The sequence below is a fragment of the Diceros bicornis genome, chromosome 26 (assembly GCF_020826845.1).
Source record: "Diceros bicornis minor isolate mBicDic1 chromosome 26, mDicBic1.mat.cur, whole genome shotgun sequence".
Taxonomy (NCBI): domain Eukaryota; kingdom Metazoa; phylum Chordata; class Mammalia; order Perissodactyla; family Rhinocerotidae; genus Diceros; species Diceros bicornis.
In genome coordinates, this window is record NC_080765.1 from 26,758,048 (window position 1) to 26,782,604 (window position 24,557).

Sequence of the window (24,557 nt, forward strand, 5' to 3'; positions counted from 1 at the left end):
AGAAGACAGAGGAAGGGGCCAATCCCAAATAGTGTGGGAGCCAAACCAAAGTTCTCACTGCCTTCACTCTATCTCCTAAACTTCTACAGGGTTTAAAGCCTAGCATGAACAATCTTGGAGCTGAGTGGTGTGTTTCTTCACTCCATCTCTCTGTTTTGGCTATTTTCAGAAGAAGTCTGTTCCACCTGGAGTTGTGTGTGGTGTTTTGGGGACCCAGGCAGATGGTGGACAGCCAGAGCCGTCAGCAGGAGAAATGAGTTGAACACCGTAGACTGGAAGAGAGGTGACAAGTGCATATCAGGAGAATGTGGGAATGTGAGAATGTAAGGACATCCAGCTTGAGTATCCTCTAAAATGGAGAAGACGCTAGACTTGACACAGCAATGTGGGACATGGTCTTGAGTTGTTTGGACAGCAAAGAAATGGGGGAACCTGTATAATTGGGGGAACTGGAGACATTTAGGTAACAGGAAAAATAATGATAATAATACCCCAAAGGGAAGTTCTGATCATGCAAAGTGCCCAACACAGTGCCTAGCGCATAGTAGGTCCTCAAAAAAAGTGCAGGGGCTCCCTTACCTGGGCCCTCATTTAAATGGACCTGTATTTCATGGCAGAATATGGAGAACTCCCCAAACCTGTATGTCCATTTCTTTTCCTCGAGCACCATGATGGTGCTCACTTTTATATATTATGCAAAAACATGTAAAGATAAAATTAACATTTCTGCCTCCTTTTTTTTAAAATTTTTTGTTTATTGCAGTAACATTGGTTATAACATTGTATAAATTTCAGGTGTACATCATTATACTTCTATTTCTGCCTAGATTACATCATGTTCACCACCCAAATACTAATTACAAACCATCACCACACACATGTGCCGAATTATCCCTTTCGCTCTCCTCCCTCCCCCCTTCCCCTCCGGTAACCACCAATCCAATCTCTGTCTCTATGTGTTTGTTTATTGTTGTTATTATCTACTACTTAATGAAGGAAATCATACGGTATTTGACAAAGGAGCCAAGAACATACAATGGACAAAAGAAAGTCTCTTCAACAAATGGTGTTGGGGAAACTGGATACCCACATGCAAAAAAATGAAAGTAGACCCTTACCTTACACCATACACAAAAATTAACTCCAAATGGATTAAAGACTTGAACGTAAGACCTGAAACTGTGAAATTTCTAGAAGAAAACATAGGCAGTACGCGCTTCGACATCGGTCTTAGCAACATATTTTCAAGCACCATGTCTGACCGGGCAAGAGAAACAATAGAAAAAATAAACAAATGGGACTGCATCAAACTAAAAAGCTTCTGTACAGCAAAGGAAACCATCAACAAAACGAAAAAACAGCCTCCTTTTTTTTTTTTGGACAATCCATTCACAAAATGGGAATAAATCTTGTTCATATAGAAAGGCTAATTCTCTGGTGTGAATATGTATTCCTCTGTTTTGCAAACATTATTTATAAAAACATCTGTATTTCAGGATCAGGACACGATTGGAAGGGGGTGGACAACATTCCAAGTGGTGGAAAGTTCCCAGGGGATGAGAAACCAGCTCTCCACCAAAGCAGTTGTGTTGCTCTTGTAAAATCAGCGTAAAACTCCAGCCCTTTCAGTAAATGCTTCAGACAGGGTCAGCAGAGGCTCTCTGGGCTCCATGGGCTGTCTCCTTTCGTCTCCTCTGCTCCTCTGCTGGAAGAACCATACCAAGAAGATCAACGGTCCACTGCCCTGGACATTCATGACAGCAGGAGGAGGAACCCTCCAGGGCTAATCTAATTGTTTGATTATTTTGTCTTTCTCTTTCTTCTCTGGGAGCTGGAAGATGCTGGGGTGATGAGAGCCATAAAGTCTAAGAGTGAAGCTACTGTAGATTGCTTATGTAGGTATCTCATCCATAACTGCATTATTCTCCACACACTGGCAGCTCCCAAACCACAACCAGCAGAAAATATGCTTGGTTAGTCCCACTCAGAATTTTTTAAAAATTTATTTAGTTGTCAACATTTAAAGACTGGAAGTTTTTTTTTAATAAAAATCCAGACTTTTCCATTACAAAATGAGAAGTTCTGGAAACACTGGCCCTCATTCACACATGGAAACATTTGGTTGGAGTTGAGAAGCAGTTGCCTGTTTGAGGAGGTATGTGCTCTCCAGTTCACTGCAGTCCTCAGCACTCCCTAGTGCCTCACACTGGCCTGCTTTCATCAATTACATTGTTATCTGGCTCTTGTATACAATCAAGTTTGTGATTGTTGGGCAAAGAGGAAGTAAACAAAACTCCACATAGGGTACATTTTGCTCCATCTCCCCAACTTTGTACATTGCAAAGCTCTGATTGTGTTGGTCCCAAGTGGAAGTCTCAGCCCTGCTCACTGACCTGTGCGCATACAAGCCACGCTGACCAGCCACCACTCTGGGAGCCGTGGGAGCACCAGCATCATTCTGTCCCCAGGCTGCAGGCCACACATGCCCCCCAGCACGTTAGCCGCCTTCCTGGACTGCACTCCCAGCTCCTCAAAGCTCCACTTGACCTCTGCCCCCATCCCATTGACCCACCAGAAGGCAGGGTTTGGGGGCCGGTGCCCAGCCTAGACAGCAGCACAGGCAGAAAAGAAACAGAAAACATTTGTTGAGGGTTTTTGTTTGCTTGTTGTTGTTATTTATTTAATTTTATTTTTTACCATAGTTATTACAGTCTCAGGATTCAAAAATCACAAGAGTGTGAAAAGCCATGCACTGAGAAGGCTTGCTCTCATCCTGTTCCTCTCTACCCTGTTCCCACCTCACCTGCCTCAATGAGTCAGGTGAGTTTCTTGCATATCCTTCCAGCGATTCTTTAGGCAAACGTGAGTATTTTTTTCCATACCACATTTTTAATGCAAAAGTAGCATACAATTTACACTATTCTGTGTCCTTCCCATTTTTTATGAACTATAATTCTCATACCATAAAATTCACCATTTTAAAGTGCACAATCCAAGCATTTTTTGTTTATTCACAAAGTTGTGTAGTGATCACCACTATCTAATTCCCAAACATTTTCATTACCATAAAAAGCAATACTGTACAGACTATATTCTCTCCTTCCCCAGCCCCTGATAACCACTAATCTACTTTCTGTCTCTATAGATTTGCTGATTCTGGATATTTCAGATGAATGGAATCATACAATATACAGCCTTTTGTGTCTGGTTTCTTTCACCTAGCATAAGGTTTTCAAGATTTATCTATGTTGTAGCATGTATCAGTGCTACACTCCTTTTAATGACTTATGTATGGATATACCACATTTTGTTTACCCTTTCATCAGTTGATGGACATTAAGGTTGCTTTCACTTCTTGGCTGTTATGAGTAATGTTGCTATGAACATATGTGTGCAAGTTTTTGTGTGAACATGTTTTCTATTCTTTTGGATATATACCTAAGACTGTAATTGCTGGGTCATTTGGTAACTCTTATGTGTAGCTTTTTAGGAACTGCCAAACTGTTTTCCACAGCACCTGCACCAACTTACATTCCCATCAACAATGTATGGGGGTTCTAATTTCCCTACATCTTTGCTAGCACTTGTTATTGGACTTTTTTGTTTGTTTTGTTTTTGATTTTGCTATTAGCCATGTTACTCTGTGTGAAGTGGTATCTCATTGTGGCTGAGACTGCATTTCCCTAATTAATAAAGACGTTGAGCATCATCCATGTGTCTATCAGCTATTTGTTTGTATTCTTTCAAGAAACGTCTATCCAAATCCTTAGCTCATATTTTAATTGGGTTATCTGTCTTTTTATTGTTGAGTTTGAGTTCTTTATATATTATATATATATTGTGGATACTAGATCCTCATCAGATACGTGATTTGCAAATATTTTCTCCCATTCTGTGGCCTATCTTTTCACTTTGATATACAAATGCTATTAATTTTCGTGAAGTACAATTTGTCTTTTTTCTTTTGCTGCTTGTACTTTAGAAACCATTGCCCAATCCAGGATACACCTATGTCTTCTTCTAAGAATTTTATAGTTTTCACTCCTTCATTTAGGTCTTTGATCCATTTTTGAGTTAATTTTTGTGTGTGGTGTGAACTAGGGGACCAGAATCATTCTTTGCATGTGAGTATCCAGGTGTCTCAGCTGTCCCAGACAGTCTTTTTCCCATTGAATTTTCTTGGCACCTTTGTTGAAAATCAGTTGAGCATAGATTTATGGGTTTATTTCTGGACACTTAATTCTATCCCATTCATCTATGCTATCTTTAGACCAGTGCCACACTGTCTTTTCTTCCCCACGCAATCTTGATTACTATAACTTTGTAGTAAGTTTTAAAATAGAGAAATGTAGATCCTCCAGTTTTGTGTTTTTTTTCAAAATTGTTTTCGTTATTATGGGTCCTTTGCATTTCTATAGGAAGTTTTGGACAAGATTTTCTATTTCTGCAAAGAAGTCTACTGAGATTTTGATAAATGTTGCATTGAGTATGTAGATCAATTTGGGATGTAATGTCATTTTTTTGGCAACCTTATTATTTTTGCTTTAATGGCAATCATGTTTTAAAAAAGTACCATTCAACTTATTATACTATCCCTTTATAAAAGACAGATTTTAGGTAAGCTTCTAAATGTGTGCGTAATGTAGAGGCTAACATTTTCTGGCAGTTCTTGGTTCCTGAAAGTTGAATTTCATCAGATGTGTTTTAAAGTTTAGTTAAAACAGTCATGAAGGCTAGGTTATTTTTGGTAATGGTACTTGGTATTTTTGGTTATATGAGATAGTATCTCAGGGACGTTCTTACTGAGATTCACCCAAATCTTTAATAAGTGTTTCTTTAACAAACACTCACTGAGTTACTCCAGCCTCTGGTTAGTTTCCAGAGTTCTAACAATTGATTCTAACAATTTAGAATCAATCAGCTGATTCTAACAATTTTTCTAAGACTTTTGTTGTTGTTGCTTTTATGGAGGAGAAAATTTTAGAAAGTCCTTATTCCATCATTTTTGTGACTTAACTCAACTCTGCTTGTTTGTTTTTATCACTAGAAGAAGTCTTCTAAGGATGATCCCAGTGTGGTAAAAAGAGCTTAGACTTTGTAGACAGGCATGGAGCACCTGGCTCCACCTCTTACACACACTTCTCATTTAATTCTCACAACAACTCCAAGCAGCATAGGTAAGACTCCCATTTTATAGATGAGGAAACTGAGATCCAAAGAGCTAGGGCATTTGTCCAAGGTCACACTTCAAGTGGACAAGCCATGTCTATCCAACTGCAAAGCCTGCTTTTACGTCTCAGTCCTTCTCACGCTCCTTCATAAACTTTACCATACCCACTAACACTATATTTACTAACAGTATTATTTACTTCATATTTTTCTTTAAAATTAGCATAAATAAATTCCTTTGAAATAAAGTTTATATTCCCCTGCTATAAATAAAAAGTTAGCATATTTAATATAAATAAAAGGTGACTATAAAATACAGAGAGAGACACAACAGATACATGAGGAAGGAGAAATAAAGAAGGAAACATATGCACAGAGACACAAAGAAATCAAGATAAATGTAATTCCATTCTAGGCACGTATCTGCTGTGATCCGTGCAAAGCTTTGAGCCAGAGCCAAACTCTCCTTGTTTAAAAGGGAAGTGCAAGACAGCGAGGGAGATTAAGGAGAGGAGCAGCAATAGGAACTTTCTTCTTCACTTGATCAGAATGATGGGCAGGGAATCGAAAGGGATGTACCTCTCTCATCCTGTGATTTGGGCTCAGGAATACGAGACACATCAGGGATTGGACAAGGGTGTCTAAGGCTCACATAACTTGGTCATAATTTTTTTCTAAGGCTTAAATGTTAACAGTTTCAATTTTAGGACTTGCAAAATTCCCAGGTCAAAATGTCCACCTCAACAGGACTTGGCCCCTTGAGTCTCTTTGGGGTACCCGAGGGCAGCCTCTGATGCCCAAGATGGACACTAGGACACAGTGGGCTTCACCTTTTCCAGCTGGCTCCACACGTCCAGCACGTCATGGGCAAAGTTGAAGTACTCAGGCACTGGCTGCCTCCCCAGGCTGACGGCTTCCCAGGTGGCCACAATCTTCTGAGGGACAGGTAGAGGTGGTGGCTGCCTGCAGAATCCCCGGGTACTCCTCAGAGCCTGGAGAACCAGGCTTCCTAGCCACAGCCTCATGTTGTTGCCTCCTGCCTGTCACCGAAGAGAGGAGAGAGAACATCGTCCTGAATTCTGGGCTTTGGGGAGAAACTGAGGTGGGAGAGAAGTCAGTGGTCAGCCCTGACGGAAACTATAGGACATCTGACCCGTAGAACAGAGTCTTGGGCTGTAGTCTTAGTTCCGCTGTGGGATTTTGGTCATTTGTCCTCTCTGAGCCCGAGGTCCATCCCTTCCATCTCTCACTGCCTGTGGATCTCTGTGGGTCTGAGGTCAGTAACTCAAAGCCCATTTCCCAAGGCTCAGTCCTTCCAAGTGAATCCCTCAAAAAGCCTTTGGCAAATCCTGAACCGGCCTGACAAAGCCAAAGAAAGCTCTAGGGTAGCACCATCCAACAGAAATATAACGTGATCCACACCTGTAAAGTACAATTTTCTAGGAGCTTCATTCAAAAAAGTAAAAAGAAAGTAGTGAAATTAATTATAATACATTTTATTTAAGCAGGTATATCCTATAATTTTAACACATAATCAATATAAAAAGGAAATTACTGAAGAGATATTTTACATTCTTTTTTTTTGTACTAAGTCCCTGAAAGTATATTTTACACTTACAAGCACATTTCAGTTTGGACTAGCCGCGTTTCAAGTGCTCAACAGCTGCTGGTGGCTGGTGGCTATTGCAGTGGACGGTGCAGTTTTAGTGTCTCGCTGCTGAGAGTGTGGTCTGCGGACCAGCAGCACCAGCACCACCTGCAGAACCTCAGACCCCAGCCCAGACGTATGGAATCAGACTCTCGGCTTTAACAGGGATCCCAGGGGATTGTGCGCACGTTACAGTTTGAGAAGCAGCTGCCCAGGGCCTGCAGCCCCAGGCTCAGTTTCCTTCCACCAAGTTCCTCTTGGTGATAATACTAACAACAGAAATGATGATGATCACTGCCAGAGACTCAATGTTTGTGTTCCCCCAAAATTCATATGTTAAATCCTAACCCCACTGTGATTGTCTCAGGAGGTGGGGCCTTTGGGAGGTGATTAGGTCCTGAGAGTGGAGCCCTCATACAAGAGACCCCAGAGAGCTCCCTTGCCCCTCTGCCTGGTGAGGATACAATGAAAAGACAGCCGTCTATGAACCAGGCAGTAGGCTCTCACCAGACACCGAATCTGCCTGCGGCACTTTGATCCTGGACTTCCTACCCCCCAGAACCGTGAGGAATAAATGTTGCTTAAACCACTCAGTATATGGTGTTTTTGTTGTAGCCACCCAAATGGACTAAGATAATAACCAACAATAATAATGTGTCACAGCAACAAGAAACACAACGAGAAGAGCCATTTATGGAAAGCTTACTGCACACCAAGCATCTGGAAATTGCTTGATAAACGTTATTTCCTTATAACAACACTATGATGTAAGTGTTATTTTCCCCACTTTACAGGTAAAAAAAAGTGAAGCTTGAAGGGGACAAGTGACCTCCAGATCTCACTTCCCAGAAAGTGCCAGGCCCCAGCCTCTGCTATGGCCACCAGCTCTGGGGCCTGTGGCCTCAGACTCCCCTCCCCTGACCGCCCTCCCCCACTCCTCACCTCTCCCGAATTCTGGCCCGGCCTTTTCCTCCACCTCCCACCCTGGATTCCCTGGACCCTTGACAGCTGACGATTAGAATTCCCAGGCCTTCTCCTCAAGTAAGGCCATTTCAGGCAATGCCCCCTTCTTGGCTTAAGCAGCAAAGGCCTCGGGGGCAGTTAAACATGTCACTGAAGGATTTTTCTCCACATTACCTTGTTCTTGAACCCAGGAAATGCAAAAGACTTCTAGGTCCTGCTTCGGCTGAAGACAGGCCTTAATACTTCCTGCTGGTGAAGGCAATTTGCTGCCTCAGCCTCCCGTGGGGAACTTTGGCCCCAAAGGCAGCCAAGAGTGAGCAGAGCCAGAAGCCAGCAGAGGACACAGTGGCTTCAACTGGCTGGCACACTTTGAGCCAGTGAGCCAAGCTTTGCTCACAGCTCACAGTGGCTGGGAGATTAAATTCCAACTCTAGTGCCTCGTGGGTATCCCCAACCTGGTAGATGTTTTCCCTGGAAAGTCAGGCCACCACCTCATCTGAAAAGGGAACAGAAACTTTATTATACTGTAGCTGAAAGGATACAATCGTGACAGTAATATAAGTCAAACCATGTCCCTTTCTGCTCCAAACCCTCTAGTACGTAGACAGAAAGCAGATTAGTGGTTGCCTCAGGCTGTGCAGGTGAACAAGAAATGACTGCTGATGGGCACAGGGGAGCTCTCTGAGGTGATGGAAATGTTCTCAATTTAGATTGTGGTCACCACTGCACAACTCTGTAAATTTACTAAATAGCAACAATAATTATTATTGCACAATTAAAATGAGTGAATTTTACGGTGTGTAAATTGTACCTAAATAAAGCTATTTTTAAAAACCCTCCTCTGGCTCCCTATCGCCCTCAGAGTCGACACCAAAGTCCTGAGAGCAGGCTGCCAGGCCCCACATGATGGCGCATCTCTTGCTCCTCTCTCCCCTCCTTGCCCGCTCTGCTCCAGCCACACTGATCTCCCTGCTGTGTGCTCTTTGAAATTCCGGCCTGCAGCTGAGCTGCTGGTAAACCAGCTCTCTGTGAACAACAGCTAAAATGTCCCCGCTTATAGTGTTTACCAATATCTGTGGTTAAATATTCCCACCATGGCCAATTTCAAGCTACCAAAGTTACAACCAGCTTGCAAAGTTCCTGAATGTTCAGTCTCTCGTGTGGCCCTGCAAGCCGACTCCAGGCAGCGCTCTTCATGCCTTTGCGCTCGCTTGTTTCTCTGCCAGGACGCTGCTTCCTCAGGAGTCACTGCCTCACCACCCGCAGGTCTCAGCTCAGTGTGCCTTCGACCACCTCCCCAACCAAGATCGGATCCCTCTCCCATCTGACACTTCCTACTCTCCAATCTCTGCCGGATGTTCCTCCTTAGGATGCATCACTGTCTAACATTCAATACATTTTTTAAACAGATTTTTATCTTTATTTTTTCCAGCTTCATTGAGGTTTGTGGACAAATTAAATTGTATATATTTAAGGCGTACAATGTGATGATTTCACACATGTATACACCGTATAAATGATTATCACCAGGAGGTGAGGCCAGGCAGGGCTTGCTGCCTTCCAGGTGCTATGTGGCTGCTCACTTTACATGAATCATCTCCTTTAACTCTTCCAACACCTCTGTGAGTGGTATGCCATCTTACAGGTGAGGAAACTGAACCTCGGAAAGCATGAGTGACACACCCAGGGCCACACAGCTGCTTAGGGGCAGAGCTGGGTGTTTATCCAAAGAACAGGAAAACACTGATTAAAAAGATATAGGCACCCCCATGTCCATTGCAGCACTATTCACAACAGCCAAGACTTGGAAACAACCTAAGTGCCCATCAACAGATGAATGGATAAAGAAGATGTGGTGTATATATACAATGGATGACTACTCAGCCCTAAAAAAGATGAAATCTTTCCATTTGCGACAATATGGATGGACCTTGAGGGTATTATGCTAAGTGAAATAAGTCAGACAGAGAAAGACAAATATGACTTCCCTCAAATGAGGAAGATAAAACAACAACAACAACAACAAATACATAGATACAGAGAAGAGCTTGGTGGTTACCAGGGAGAAGGGGGCAGAGGGAGGGCGAAGGACTAAGGGGGCAGAGGGAGGGCGAAGGGCTAAAGGGGCACATGTGAATGGTGATGGATGGCAACTAGACTTTAGGTGGTGAACACAGTGTAGTCTATCCAGAAGTCAAAATATAATGATGTACATCTGGAATTTATATAACGTTATAAACCAATGTTACTTCAATAAAAGCAAAAAAAGGAGCTGGGATTCAAATTCCAATCTATAGGCACCGAGTTCAGGAACCTTCTATGCCACAGCCAGTGCCCCAAGGTGTCTTGTTCCTGGTCCTCCGTGTGACCTCTACCCCCCGCCCTTGTCCATGGACAAGCTCCTCTCAGCAGGGGTAGGGCGGAGCCCCCCTTTACTCAACAATGGCCCATTCTTCTCCAGGGCCACCCCCGGGCTTCCAGCACCCCAGAACTCAGAACATTGCTGCTGAGGCTGCTGTGGCCTCAGTGTGTCCAGGAAGGGACCCCATTTCTGCCTCTGGATTTCTTTAGAACACCCAGCTGCCTGCGGGTCCTGCTCTGGTCACCAAGCGAAGCCAGAAGCTGGCTCTTCAGGCCACGACTTCCATCCTCAAGTGCCACAGAGTTGACTCGCCCGGCCCCAGCTGGGCCCCGGTGGGCCTGAGAGGAACCAGGCTTCCTGTAGGTACGAGCTTGAGTGAAACGGCATTCTGACTGACGGGCCCTGCCCTGGCAGCCTTCCTTCTGCCAAGGTGGTTACAGATTTATGTAACAGATTTAAGTAAGTAAGTGTGGATTTCAGCATCAACGGCCACACATTAGGATCACCTAGGGGCCTTAAAAAAAAAAGATGCCCAGACTCACCCCACCCCAGACCAATGAATCTGAATCTAATGGGTTTGGGTTTGAGCATCAGTACTTTTTTAAAGCTCCCCAAGAGATTCTAATGTGCAGTCCTGGTTGAGAATCACTGAAACGGACCATGGGGTTTGTGTGATAATTAAACTAGGTCATGTTTTCATTCATTAATTCAAGAAACATGCATTGAGCTCCAAATCTGGGCCAGGCACTGTCCTAGGAGGCAGGAAACAACCAGGAACAAAGGCACTTCCATTAACAAGGTTAGAAATATAAACAAGGTACCCTCAAAAATAATGATACACAATTTGAAGCAAACATGGGTGATGGGGCCGAGAGGACTGGTAGCAGAGGTGGGGGAGACAGAGCGGCCTGGGAAGACCCCTCTGAGTTGCTGCTGTTTGCGCTGGAACTGGAATGACAGGAAAGGCTGGAGATCAGCGTAAGGGTGTCCAGGCAGAGGCAAAGACCATGCGGCAGGTGTGCTTGAGGAGAGGGAAGGAGACACACAGGGCTGGTGCGCTGTGAATAGGACAGCGGATCCAGAGCCGGCCGGGGGGGCCTGATAGAACACAGCACAGGGTGGGATTTCATGTGATGGCAAGCCATGGACCTTTTAACAAGATAGCGATGTGATCTAAGTTATGTTTAAAGAGGAAATTGCTAACTGCTGTGTGGTGAATGATTTGGGAAAGCAAAGAGAATAAACAAAGAGAAAGTTGAAAAAAAAATAAGAATCCTCTGGGGAGCTTTTAGAACATACAGATGTGTGGACCCCACCTTGAGCAATTTTGAATTAACCGGTCTGGGGTCAGACCGAGTGTCAATATTGTCTTGAACGCTCCCCAGAGGATTTTAATGTGTATCCAGGTTTAAGAAGCGCTCATGGAGAACAAGTTCTTCATCACGTCCTCACAACTACCCCGTGAGGCAGGGACTATTCACCCATTCTACACATGGGGATGCTATGCTCAGAGAGTGGACTTTGCAAATCTGAGGATCTGTGAACACCGCCAAAGTCCAAGATCTGAGATGTGGGCGTGAGGGCAGTGTGGTGTGGTGACCCAGACCCGAGGTTAGCACGCTTTTCCCGTAGAGGGCCAGAGGACCAAGATTTTTGGCTTTGCTGGCCACACATGATCTCTGTCGTAACTGCTTAACTCAGACATTGTAGTAAAAGCAGCCACAGACCATAGTAAAGGAACGGGCGTGGCTGTGATCCGATAACACTGTATTTACAAGAACAGGCAGCGGGTCATAGTTTGCTGACCCCTGGTTTAGACCATGGGCATCAGGCTTAGATATCCCTGAGCCCAGGTCTTGCTCCTTCATCTACCAGCTGCGTGATCTTAGGTGGTCTCCACCTTTGTAAAGTGGGCATCATAGTTGTGCCTCCCTCATAGACGTGCTGCGAGGATAACGAGATGGTGAGAGCAAAGCTCCAATGCTAGCTTAATACATAGTGGTTGATTTGTTACTACGGGCAGGCACGGCCCTGGACACTGGGTCTGCAGTGGTGAGCAAAGAGAGGCGGGGCTGGGATTTCAGCACAGAGAAGGGATGGAGTGTGGGACCCCTTTCTCAGGACCCCAGAAGCGTCAAAGCTCTCCCCACTCTTCCCCATCCTCCTCCTCCTGATGGGAAGGCAAGCTTTTACCTCCTTTGGGGCAGGTAACTGTTCCTTCTGACAACATGTCCTTCCAAAACCAGAGTTTATACATCAAGCTCTGGGTACTCAAAAGCCCCTTTCTTCCTAAAAAGCCCAGTTCTTGCAATTTAAGCCCTGGCTTGCAAGTGCCTTGTCCCAGCCATGCGTTTCAAAGGGCTGCTTTGCAACCCGAAACCAAAAATATGATTTTATTCTCTGTTGCCAGCCTCAGCCCTCTTCTTTGTTTCTTTCTTTTTACTGAGGAAGATTTTTCCAGAGCTAACATCAGCTGCCAATCTTCCTCTTTTTGTGTGTTAGCTACCACCAAAGCGTGGCCACTGACAGATGAGTGGTGTAGGTCCACACCCGGGAACTGAACCCGGGCTGCCCAAGTGGAGACACCAAACTTAACCACTAGGCCGCCAGGGCTGGCCCAGCAGCCCTCCCCTTCTGAGGCAGGATGCAATTGAACGGTGGAGAGAGGGTAAAGGATACCAGAGTCGGGCGATGGGAGCCTCAGTTAATGTCTCAGAACATTGTTCACTGCATCCACTTTGCAGTGGGGCACTAGAGAGGTGGTGCATCATTGTGGTCAAGGGCATGGAGTCTGTAGCTAGATTGCCTGGCTTAATCCTGACTCTGTTAGCTATGTGATCTTGGGCACATTACTCAACCTCTCTGTGCCTCATTATATACTCTCTAAATGGGGATTATAATAGTACTATACCTACCTCATAGGATTGTCATAAGAAAGGTGATAATATGGAAAGCGCTAGAACAGTGCCTGGTACATGACAAGTATGTTTAGCTACAGGTATTTATAAAATTTAGCACTGAGAATTGGTCACAATTCTCTATGTATTAGGCCAGAAAATTACATTAGAAGATTTATTTTAAAAAAATCCTCAGACAGTTTGCCAAACCTATTTCCCAGGTAAATATCAAGCATCCATTCTCCATTCATTCGTGTTCATTTTCCCACCATAAATGCCAGGTGCTAGAAAGGCAGCAGTCAACAAAGAAGTTAAGGTCCTCATAAATTTCTCTGAAGGAGGGACCTAGAATATACCCGCTGTCTGTCTTCTTATTTAAGACACTCGTGCAGTCTGTATGCTACACAGGGAAACGGCTCTATGCTGGACGAGGACATGCAAAGATCTGAGGAGCTGACTCTATGCTCTACGTTGTTAGGAAAGAATATGTTATTAGGGAGAGTGGAACTTACAGGAAGGCAGCTGCTTCCAGACCATTCTAACAGTTAAGAATGGCCAAATAAATAATAAATAAACGAAGGAAAGACTGAGGACAAGAGAGGAAGGGAATCATGTTATAGATCAAATGTGTATTCTTATGGGACGGTGTCTAGGACATATTTCATCTTATTGAGTAAGAAAATCGGAACACCAAATGACACACATGCCTGATTCCATTTATGTTTCAATGTGCACATTCAAATGTGCGTTCATAGAGGCATTTGTAATCATCTGTAAGGATTCACTCCAAACTACCAACAGTAGCTTTCTCAGGGGTGGGATTAGGGGAAAGATTTTTGTTTTCTACTTAACATATTTTTATTGTATTGTTTGGAATTTTCAGAAGTGTGTATTATGGTGATGACTTTCAACAGAAATATTTACCCTTGAAGATAAAATTTGATCAAAAATCAAATGGGGTACACTGTGAGGTGATGAGCTTCCCATCATAAGAGGCATTCAAGCAGGAGCTGGAGGAGCGTGAAGCAGAGGCTGTGATGGGGGATTGACCAGTCGTCTCTGAGATCCAGAGGCTCACCCCAGGACTCTGGAGTGGGACTCATCTCTGAAAAATTCTCACCTAGTGTCTGGGAGCCAGTGGGCTCGAGAGGCTAGTGTGTGATTCGGCTTCAGCTGCTCCGAGTGGGACCCTGCTGCCTGAGCTACCCCTGCGCGGTTTCCATGGACGCTGAGGTTAACCCAACACTTTGGCTCTCCTCCAGTGCCGCTGCTGAACTGTGGGCACTGCTAGGGAGGCAGCGGCCGTGCTCAGGCCCTGTTCTCCCTTCAGGGACTGGCCCGGCAGGGAAGGAGACGGGAGGGGCCGCCACCCGTGTTGATAAAGGCTCCTGTTCCCCCTCCCGCCCCTGCAGGACAGCCATGGAGCGGCTCTGGAGGTCTCTGCTGCTGGCGGCCTCTTGTGTCTCCACTGTCCAGGGCTCTCCAGAGCTGGACGTCAGGGAAGCCAGCATCAACACGTCCCAGCCCGTGCACATCCTGGTGGAACGCAACCTGCTGGTGCTAACATCCGCCGGCCTCACCCACATGCTGAACCAGACCCACTTCCTCATGGTGCTTTTCTGTGAGTGCCCCCCACCCCTGGGTGGTGGGTGATGGGTGGGCTGAGACCTCCCGCCTTGCCCCTGGGGACCAGAGGAATTTTATATATTGCTTAAACATATGAGAACACATATTATTGATATTTTATCACTCCCATTTCCAGAGAGAATACTCAGGTCTGGGGGTTAAGCAATTTGTAAGATACTATATTGCCGTTTTAGTCTTGATTTGTGTGGGTCCTCTGTCCCACTGAAGGCAAGGAGCCAGGCTTTACCCTCAGGTGTCTTTACCATTCTGAACCTCAGTTTCCTCTTCTGTACAATGGGCATGAACATAATGACCACACTGACTTATTGTGAAGATTAAATGAGATCATATGTTAAGTTGCTGGAAAACAACTAGAGAGCAATGAATGACAGAAGCTATGGGCAAGCTCGTGAGAAGCGATTTCTAGACCATCACCTGTGGCATCAGGATTTTGCATGCCTACTTTTCTTCTTGGGACTGATGCTCTTTGCATCAGCGGACACTTTGGCAATTAGAACAGCCTTCTTTTTCCTGAGGCATTGGCACAGACCTGTCTGTGGCTCAGGGTGGGAGGGGTTTCCCTAACAGCTCTCACACAGCGAGCACTCACTGTGTGCTGAGCACTGTCCTTCGAGCCATATTAAATGTGAAATCATTTAATCCTCACGACAGTGTATTGTCGCTATTCATCTCCCTATCTAGGGACATTTCATAATTAAAAATGGATTTACATCTGCTCTTAAAAAACCAGAAGATCCGGAAGCCCTGGCTCACATTTCTGCAATGTGACAATTGGCCAGAGCTGAGTAACGACTTCCCCTTTTGGTCAGAAAACACGCTTGTCAGTTTCCCCAGCCAGCCACCCCCACAGTCACACCCCCGCCTCATCCCAGGAACATTTGAGTTTGTGTCCACTGCCTGGAATTCAGGCCTCCCAGCTCCTTCCTCCACTCTTTTCTCTTCTCCTTTGATACGTTCTCTCCAAGCGAGGCCACTTCACTGGGGGAGTTGAGGATGTGACAGTGTCAGCTTGCCCCGGGCCTCGCTGCCTCCTCAGCTGGCTTGTGCAGCCACTTCATAGCAACACAGAACAAAGAGATTCTCTTTGTGCCCTTCACCTGACAGTTCCCAGAAGGGAAAATCTGATCGGGTCACTTTTGCCTCCATCCAGTATGGAGTGTGCCTATTAGGTAAAGTTCCATCAAAATGGTTCCAAGCCTCTGCCCTCCGTCTAGCCCAGGCTGTTAATGGTTTCCTTCAACCTAAGTGCCATGGGGCATCCTCGACTTTACTTCAAGCCCATGGAGCGAGACCTTGTAGGAGAGATCCAGTTGGGGCTATGTCCTTTACACGAGCCTGTGAGCAGGGCAGGCCTTTCCGCTCTGCTGAACGACTCCTCCAGCTGGTTCCCCACAGCCCTCATCCACACCAGGACTTGGGCCACCACTTGAGCATCTGTTTCATGGTTGTCTTCTCCGGGAAGAACTGAGAACCCTGCAGCCCTTCTCTACCTGCTGTGGAACTGTAAGCTAATGATTTGCACCCGTCAGACATCTAAGCCAGCTTCTCTTTTTTGCTGCAGTCCTAATCTCTGAATCCCGGACCCAATGGAGGTGTTGAAGGATTAGAGCCACACAATTTGCCTGACACAACCCACATCTCAACACACATTTACCCTTCCAAAAATGGCACAGCAGATGGACAGGACCGGGAAGCTGTCCTGTCCGTGTGAGAATGCAAGACTGGCCACTGACTACTCTGTTTTAATCGGGGCAGAAGGGCAAGTTCATGGCTCTTGGGGGCTTTAACTGACGTTTTATAACTTAGGGACTGACGCTGATTGAACCTGGGGCTGCAGAGGGAGCCCATCCATTTTACATTCTCTAATTGCATTTGATAACCACCCATTTGAACACTTTAAACTTAAAGCGTTCCCACGGAGGGTATTTCAAAGCAGTGAACACCAGCAGCGTTCTTATCTAAAAAAGACACTCAAACTCATTACATTGGAATATTCCATTCCTTCCAATACAGAGTTTAAATCAAAATGATTTCTCAAAAACTGGCAGGCCTTCTGAAGTGACCTTTGGAAAAACTAATCACTTGGGGACAGCATAATAAAAGCTTTTTTCCAGGGGAAAATTGGCTCTTTACAGAAAGGATTTTTCAAATATCGTCCCCAGGGAAATACCGCCCCGGAAACTCTCAAATCCTTGCTGCTGCCCAGTGTCCTATCTCTCCGAAGACTCCAGGCTCAAGAGCCAATGGTCAGCGGGACCTTTCCTCTTGGATGTCCCTCGCGTGTCTCAAAGGCCACATGTGTCCAAAACGGACCTCAGCATCTTTGCTTCTCTCCCACCGACCTGCTTCTCTCACACCCTGCCTTACCTGGCAGCACCGCTATCCACAATGTCAAAGTCAGAAATCTCAAGGCCTTTCTTGAGTCCTCTCTCTTCTCACCTCTCATCTGCCACCACGTCCTGTCGATACCTCCCCCTGAGCCCTCTGCAACCCCCCATTTTCCCCGTCCCCCCGCCACTGCCTTAGTTCCGGCCTCGTTATTCCCCATCAGAACCACTGCGGCACCTTCCTACATGGTCTCCCTCCCCCTCCAGTGCCGTCTCTACAATGTTCCCAGAGAGATTTTTTTTCTAAAATGTAAATCTGATTGGGTCACTCCCTAATTAAAAACCCTCGAAGATTCTCTAAGACCCCAAACTCCTTCACATGGCTTCAGTGTCCTGTGCTGGATCTAGCCTAGGCCTTCTTCTTCACTCCACCTGAACTCTATGCTCTAGACCCTGAGTGATCTGCGGTTACCAGAGAGATCACATTGACTCAGGCCTCAGGGCCTTTGCACTTGCAGTTCCCTCTGCCTGTAGTGTCCCTCCTGAGCTTCTTCACCTGGATTGTGAGGTTTAAGCTCATGGAGTCACCTCGTCAGGAGGCTGTGTTCACCCTCACTCCCACCTAGACTGGCTAGGAGGCCCTCCCACGTGCTCACACAGCCCTCTGCACCCTTCCTTTCATAGCATTTGCCACACTGTATTGAAACTGCTTTTAAACTTGTGAGCTCCATGGGAGACAGGGGCCAAATCTGATTCACCTCTTGACTCCTAACATTTGGCACTGTGCTTGGAGCATGGTAGGCCTGCAGAGATGTTGAATGAATGAATGAATGAAACAAACTCTCTTTTGGTCCGTAATGTTCTCCATGAATAAGACAAGGAGAAAAGGGAAGGCTACGTTTAGGGGCCAAAACGAGATTTCTCAGGAGCTGTCTCTAGGATCATTTAGTAATTGTCCCTAAGGCAGAGGTGGCAAGAGTCTGCTCTGGGAGCAGGTGAGACGATGAGTGTGACAATGATGAAGATGGTGATGTGGATGAGGACGGTGATGAAGACACTTATGATGACAATGATGATAACAACAACAATGGTGATGATAATGACTTTGCTATTTACTGAGACCTGTATTCCAGGCACTGGGCTTGGTCTCATTGTTTCCATCTTACGTCAGAGTGAATAAGTCTCAGAGAAGTTGGGTAATGTGCCCGAAGTCACACAACTGGTAAGTGATGAGGCCTGGATTTTAGACCCAGTCTGACACCAGAACTGGTGCTCAATCCCTCTTACAAAACTGTGCCAATAACCAGAACATTCAATCATTCATTAAATATTTGTTGACTACTTATTACGTGCCAGATATAGTCTAGGCACTGAGTGGTGAACAAAACAGATGACATCCTTGCTTCATGGAACCTACATTCCAGAGAGGGGAGACTCGAGACAAGTGGATAAAGGAATAAAAATGCAGTATGTCTTACGGTTAAAGGTACTACGGAGAAAAACAGAGAAGGGCAATAGGGGCTGCAAGGAGTGAGTGGAGGTGGGGCTGCGATTTCATATGGGGTGGCCAGAGAGGGCCTTCCCGAGAAGGTGACAATTCAGCCAAGACCTGAAGGCAGTAAAGCAGCAACCCACACAGATATCTCGGAGGAGAGCACATCAGACAGTGGGAACAGCAAGTGCAAAGGCCCTGAGGTGAGAATGGGCCAGGGGGCTAAAGCTGAGTTGCTGAAGAGAAGAGTGGTAGGAAATAAGATCAGAAGGATGAAAAGTAGAACTTTAGGGCCTTGTAGGCCATTACATGGTCAGAGAAATTTGTTGGCTGGCCCCTGAGGAACTAGAAGCGGTTTCTGACCATCCTGAAGTTCCTATCACCTGTGAGCACCTCTGTACACAATGGCCCTATGAAATGGGGAGAGGGTTATTCTCAGAAGTCTTTTCCATGCTTGATCTGGAACTCGGCCTAAAGTAGGGTTTCTCATCCTCAGCACTATCGACATGTTGGCTGGATAATTTTTTGTTGTGTGGGTGTGTGTGTGGTGGGGGGGGTTGTCCTGTGCATTGTAGGATGTTTAGCAGCATCCCTGCCCTCTACTCACTAGGTGCCAGTAGCACTCCAGTTGTGACAACCAGATGTGGCCCAATGGCCCCTGTTGAGAACCGTGATCTAAAGAAAGGCGCTCCAGCTCCCTGTGCTGGGAGCTAATCTCCAGTCCCTACACTCACACCTCCTCCTCCAGCCCCTGCCCTGACTCACACTGGCTGCTCAGAAAAGGGAATTTGGAGTTATTTGTTAAGGACCCAGGCAAACATTGATTTTAGGTCCATTATCCATTAACTCATCTACACACCAGACAGTCAGTCAGAGGGCCTCTGCCTATTCTAATATGACCTTGGGTCCCATTTCTTTACCCCCAAACCCACAAGAGAGCCACACAATAGGCCTAGGCCTTAGGTCGGGTGAGTTGGTGCTGGTCACCTTTGTCTTCGTTTCCCCAGGAACTAGAAGATCTGCCAAGGGTCCTGACATCTCCATAGGACCCTCCCTTCCCAGAGAGAACTTGGTCCAAGCAAGACAAAGAATTCCTCACCTAGGTCATCATAATAGTTAATGTTTATCGAGCACTTCTGTGCCAGTGCTTGGCACACCATGTCTTACTATGCAGGATGATCCTAAGGTGTGTGATCTATTAATATCCCCATTCTATAGATGAGGAAACTGAGGCACAGAGAGGTTTACAAAACACCTTTCCTGGGCCACAAGTGCTGAACTAGCAGCACTGTCTCTGTTTTGTGAGATAACCTGAGGAATTCCTGCTCAGTGAGTACCCGGTATGTACCAGACAGGGAGCTCGGTGGAGCTCAGGACCTGAGGAAGGCTGCACCTGTAAGAGCCCTTGGCCTCCCAGCAAAGGGATCCCTGCCCACCCGCAGCCCACTGGGCACTGCTCCGCTCAAGTGCCAAGGTCCATCTGGATCATCTCCACGCCCCAACCAAACTGGCACTTCCAGTTGGGCAGGGCAGGACCCAGGCACTGAGGCCTGAGGGGTGTAGGCATCCATCTCACCTTTACAAACTCAGAGTTCAAGGTTCTGGAGCCCCAGAGGTAAAACAAATTTGCAAATTTTAAAAAGATAGAAACCAGAACATAGGACTGTCAACCATGAGTAGATTTGGCTTTATAGATTCTCTCTGCTCTGATGAGAACCACCCAGAGCAGGGTGGGTGGGAAACTTGCTCCCCTACTCCCCTCCAGGAAAAAGGAACACTTTCCAGACCAGCTTACGTAGAAGGTCAGTTGGAGCGCGGAACTTGGAGTCAGCCGTGGAGTTGAATCTCAGCCTAACCACTTACTAGCTGCAAGAACTCTGAGCTTCTGTCTCCTTGTCTATAACGTTTGTCACCTATAATAGTAGATCACTCATAGGGTTGTTCTGAGGATCAGCCAGGATAATGCACGTAACACTTGGCAAAGTGCTTGGCTTAGTAAGTGCTCAATAAATGTTGTTGTTGTTGTTACCTTGTTATCATCATCATCATCACCATCATCAGCATCCTTCCGGTTGGTCCTGTCAAACTCTGAGTCATCCTTGACTCCTCTCTTTCACTCACACTCCACATCCAATCTAGCAACAAATCCAGTCAATCCCCCTTCAGTGTCTCTCTCGACTCTGACCACTTCTCGCCCCTCCGTTGCCAGCACCCTGGTTCGGGCTGTTGCTGTCTCTCCCCTGGATTATCGCAGTGGCCTCCCACTGTTCTCCCTGGATCCACTCTTCTTCCCCTTTGGTCTAAGCTCCATATAACATTCTGAACAATCCAGTTAGAAAGTAAGTCAGATCACATCGAACTCTGCTCTAAACACTCCAGCCCCTTTCCACAGCCCTCAGAGGAAAGTCTACTCAATGGCCTACAAGGCCCCACGTCACCTGACCCTGTTGTGTGCTGGTCCCAGCCTATCCATAACCAGTGTTGCAGTTGGACCAGCCCTGGTGGTTCTGCTTATGATTGTAAGATGCCCGTCAGCAATAACTATCAGGACACTTTGGAAAAATAAAGGTTTATTACTTATAAGACCTGGAAATTACACAGCACATCTGGGGCCACACAGTGAGGCTGCGGGTAGAGAGAGAGAGAGAGAGAGCACACGGGCCTGGGGTTCTGCTTTAATTGGGGTCAAAGGTGGGGGTCTAAGGTTTCTCAGGCCCACTCTTTATTGGTGACTTTAAACCATAAGAGCAGGAATTCAAAGCAGAGGGATGAGAAAAAACAAGTGGCCCAAACGGTCAGTTATTGAAATCACCCAGGATCTCTGAATCAAAGGAGCCTCAGTGGGGGAGGCAGCCTGGCTCTTCACCTAGTGTGTGGCTGGCCATGTGTCTATGCCAGATAGCCCTCTTGAAGTGGACGCCTCTTTGAAATGAATGCCCTGGCAATCAAAGCTTAAGTCAGGCACTTGCATTACAAAACAGAAAAAAAAAAAAAACAACTCTCAGGGCTTATAATATAGACCTCGCCCCAGCTCGCTCTGCTCCAGGCCCAAAGGACTTCTTGTCATTCCTCAAAATGTCACACACACTCCCACCTCAGGGCCTTTGCACTTATGGTTCCTCTGCCTTAAATGCTCTCCAGAGATCCACATAGCTTGCTCCCTCATCTCCTTCAGTCTTTATCAAAATGTTCCTTCTCAGTGAGGCCTCCTTTAGCCTCCCTACTTACTCTCTTACCTCTTACCCTGACACTCCCAACCTCCAGCTCTGCTGCTTCTTCCTCCATAGCACTTAGCATCTAACACGGCATAGATTCTACTTCCTTATTTTGTTTGCTTTCTGCCTTCTCCAGTGAGAACAGGGATTTTCGTCTGTCTGTACATTGTGAAATCCCCAGCACCTGGAACAGTGCTCAGCACATGGCAGATCCTAAAAAAGATTTGTTGAATGGATGAATGAATGAATCCTCATTACTGCTATCGTTAGCTCCCATCCATCTAGCTCTCAGGTTTCCAGCTGTCACACCTTTCTCTCACTTCCTGTTTGGACACCCAGGAGCTCTGGGCTAGGTGTGGCACCTCTAAAAGCCCCACCATTTGGACAATCATTCCAAGTGTTTCTCTTGCTCTGAGTTTCTTCCCTTAGAAACTCAGATTTGGACGCTATGTCAATCAGCAGCCCTGAGCCAGGCATGAGTGAATCCACAAGGGAGCCGCAGAGAGGCCCGAGGGCCAGAGCGGCCAGCCATAGGCCAGCGCCTGCTGGTGGTGATAGATGGGGGTCTCGGAGGCAATGATGGTGACAAAGCAGGCAGTGGAGAGGCATGGATCTAGGAAAAGCCCCTCCCCCCGTCCATTGATCCGGAGTTTAATGAAAATGATCACTCACTTTCAGGTTCCGTCACAGGAGCAGGAATGCTGACCGGCAATGGGGTGTGTGCCAGCCGGGCGGGCTTTCTGGGTTTTCCTTTACAGAAGACCTCTCTGTTGCACTTGGACTTGCCCACGGGAGTGGAGGTCATTTGCACTTTCTCCAAGTGCTCCAGCTGGACAAGATGGTTGAAAAAGATAACATGTTCTGGCTTGAAAGGGAATCAGTGACCCCCTGCCCTGGCTCCGCCCAGCTGTGGCAGACGTCAGGGGCCAGCTGAGGGACCTGCCGGCTCACAGTGTATCAGGGGAAGGAAGGCAAACTGGAGCGCCTCTTAGTCCCCTCCCGTTTAGACCAGGAAGGCCTCTCCCGCTGCCGGGATCACGAGCCAGCTCCCTGAGGCTGTTTCCAGAGAGGGGCCCCCACTCCTACCCACACCCCACTTGGCCCAGCAATGTAAGGGGTCCAGGAATCTTAATCGAGAGTGTCAGGTCTCTTCAATGCTCTTCACAAGCCGGCGGGCTCAGAGAGGGTGAGGAGCATCATAACCTCCCCCGACCCCCACCCTTCACACACCTGGCCTTCCTTACTTGAGGGCTCCCTGACACATTATATGCAGCTAGAGGGCAACTGGCGGGGCCCAGTTTGACCTGTTAGCTCCAGAACTTCCCACCAGATGGCACCCTGCTTTCCTCTCTGTCTCTCCCCCATTCTCTCTCTTCCCTATGAATTCTCACCATGGAAATTTTATAATAATAACCATAGTAACAATAATGTATGTGTACTTACTATGTGCCAGGAATTGTGCTGAGGGTTTTACACACCCAGTGAGATGAGAGAACAGATTGAGTTGGTCTGGATCCTGGCTATACCACTTACTGCCACATGGCCTTAGGCGAGCAGGTCATTTCATTGTGCATCAGTTTCCTTGTCTATAAAATTGAGATAATAATAACAATACCTACCCCATAGGGGTACTGGGGGGACCAAATGACCTAATCCATGTAAAGCTCTTAGAAAATAATAAGCACTATATAACTGATTGTTAAATAAATCTCATTCAACTGTGACAACTCAATGAGATAGCCGCTATTATTTTTCCCATTTTACCCGTGAGGAAAGTGCAGCTTAGAGAGATTGAGTGAGTTGCCCAAAGTTGCCCAGTGTTGCTGAACCCAAAGAACCCTGATGTGTGTCTTCAAAACTGGCCAATTCCATGAACCTTATGTCTCATATCCTGTCACATTTCTGAAAATTTACCCATTAGCAGCAGAGTATGAGAAAGGCCCAGGAGCTAAGCAGACCAAATAAAGTCTCCTCCTTGGGAGAAGGGGAGGGGGAGAGGCTCTAGTGAGCCCTGTCTTCACACTGGCTCTTTCAGACAACCCCTCCTCAAAGAAATCCAGGAACATGGCTGAGGAGCTGGGCAAAGCTGTGGAGATCATGGGCAAAGGCAAGAACGGAGTGGGCTTTGGCAAAGTGGACATCACTGTCGAGAAAGAACTTCAGAAGGAGTTTGACGTTAAGAAGACCCCAGATTTGAAGCTGTTTTCCGAGGGCAACAGATCATAGCCCATCAGCTGCAAAGGTAATGGTGCTTGGGCATCAGTCAAGGTAATGCTAGCCAAGGAAACATATAAACACTAGCATTTCAGTGGCTTAAAACAATTACAATTTTATTTCTTGTTTGTACAAAGCCCAGTTGGCAGCCAGAGAGTGGAGGTGAGGGCTCTGCTCCACACAGTGTTTCAAGGACCCAGGCCCCTTCCAGCTTGTGGCTCTGCCGTCCTCTACAGCCTCCCAGCCACCTGCTGTTTCCTCTGTATCTGGCCAGCAGATGCGGCAAGGAGACAGAGGTGGTGATGTTCATGGCCCAGGTCTGGAAGTGGCAAACATCACTTCGATTCTCATTCCATTGACCAAAATTCTGTTACATGGCCCCACCCAACTGAAAGGCTAGAAATATGACTCCACTCTGTGTCCATAAGGAAAAGAAAATAGATTTTGATGAACATGTGGCTGCCTCCATCACAGCTTACATCTCAGCTGGTGGGCCCTAGAGGTGGAAAGGTGAGGTGCAACCTACTACCAGAGACCAGAAAGTAAGTTCCTAACTCTAGTTCCCACCTCCCGCCCCAATCTTCTACTTTAGAATGATTCTGACAGGATCTAGGCTGAGGAAG

General features: G+C 46.4%; 1 protein-coding gene and 1 pseudogene across 1 annotated transcript in view; one reads left to right on the plus strand and one right to left on the minus strand.

Annotated features, from left to right (window-relative positions):
* LOC131422509 (acyl-coenzyme A synthetase ACSM5, mitochondrial-like) overlaps positions 1-6,194 on the minus strand; it is a 29,883-nt gene extending 23,689 nt beyond the window's left edge. The window contains 2 exon segments of the mRNA XM_058569820.1: positions 2,397-2,604; positions 6,000-6,194. Of these exon segments, the coding sequence (XP_058425803.1) occupies positions 2,397-2,604; positions 6,000-6,194 (403 nt within the window).
* An 8,264-nt stretch (positions 6,195-14,458) lies between these two features.
* LOC131422508 (protein disulfide-isomerase-like protein of the testis) overlaps positions 14,459-24,557 on the plus strand; it is a 30,701-nt pseudogene continuing 20,602 nt past the window's right edge.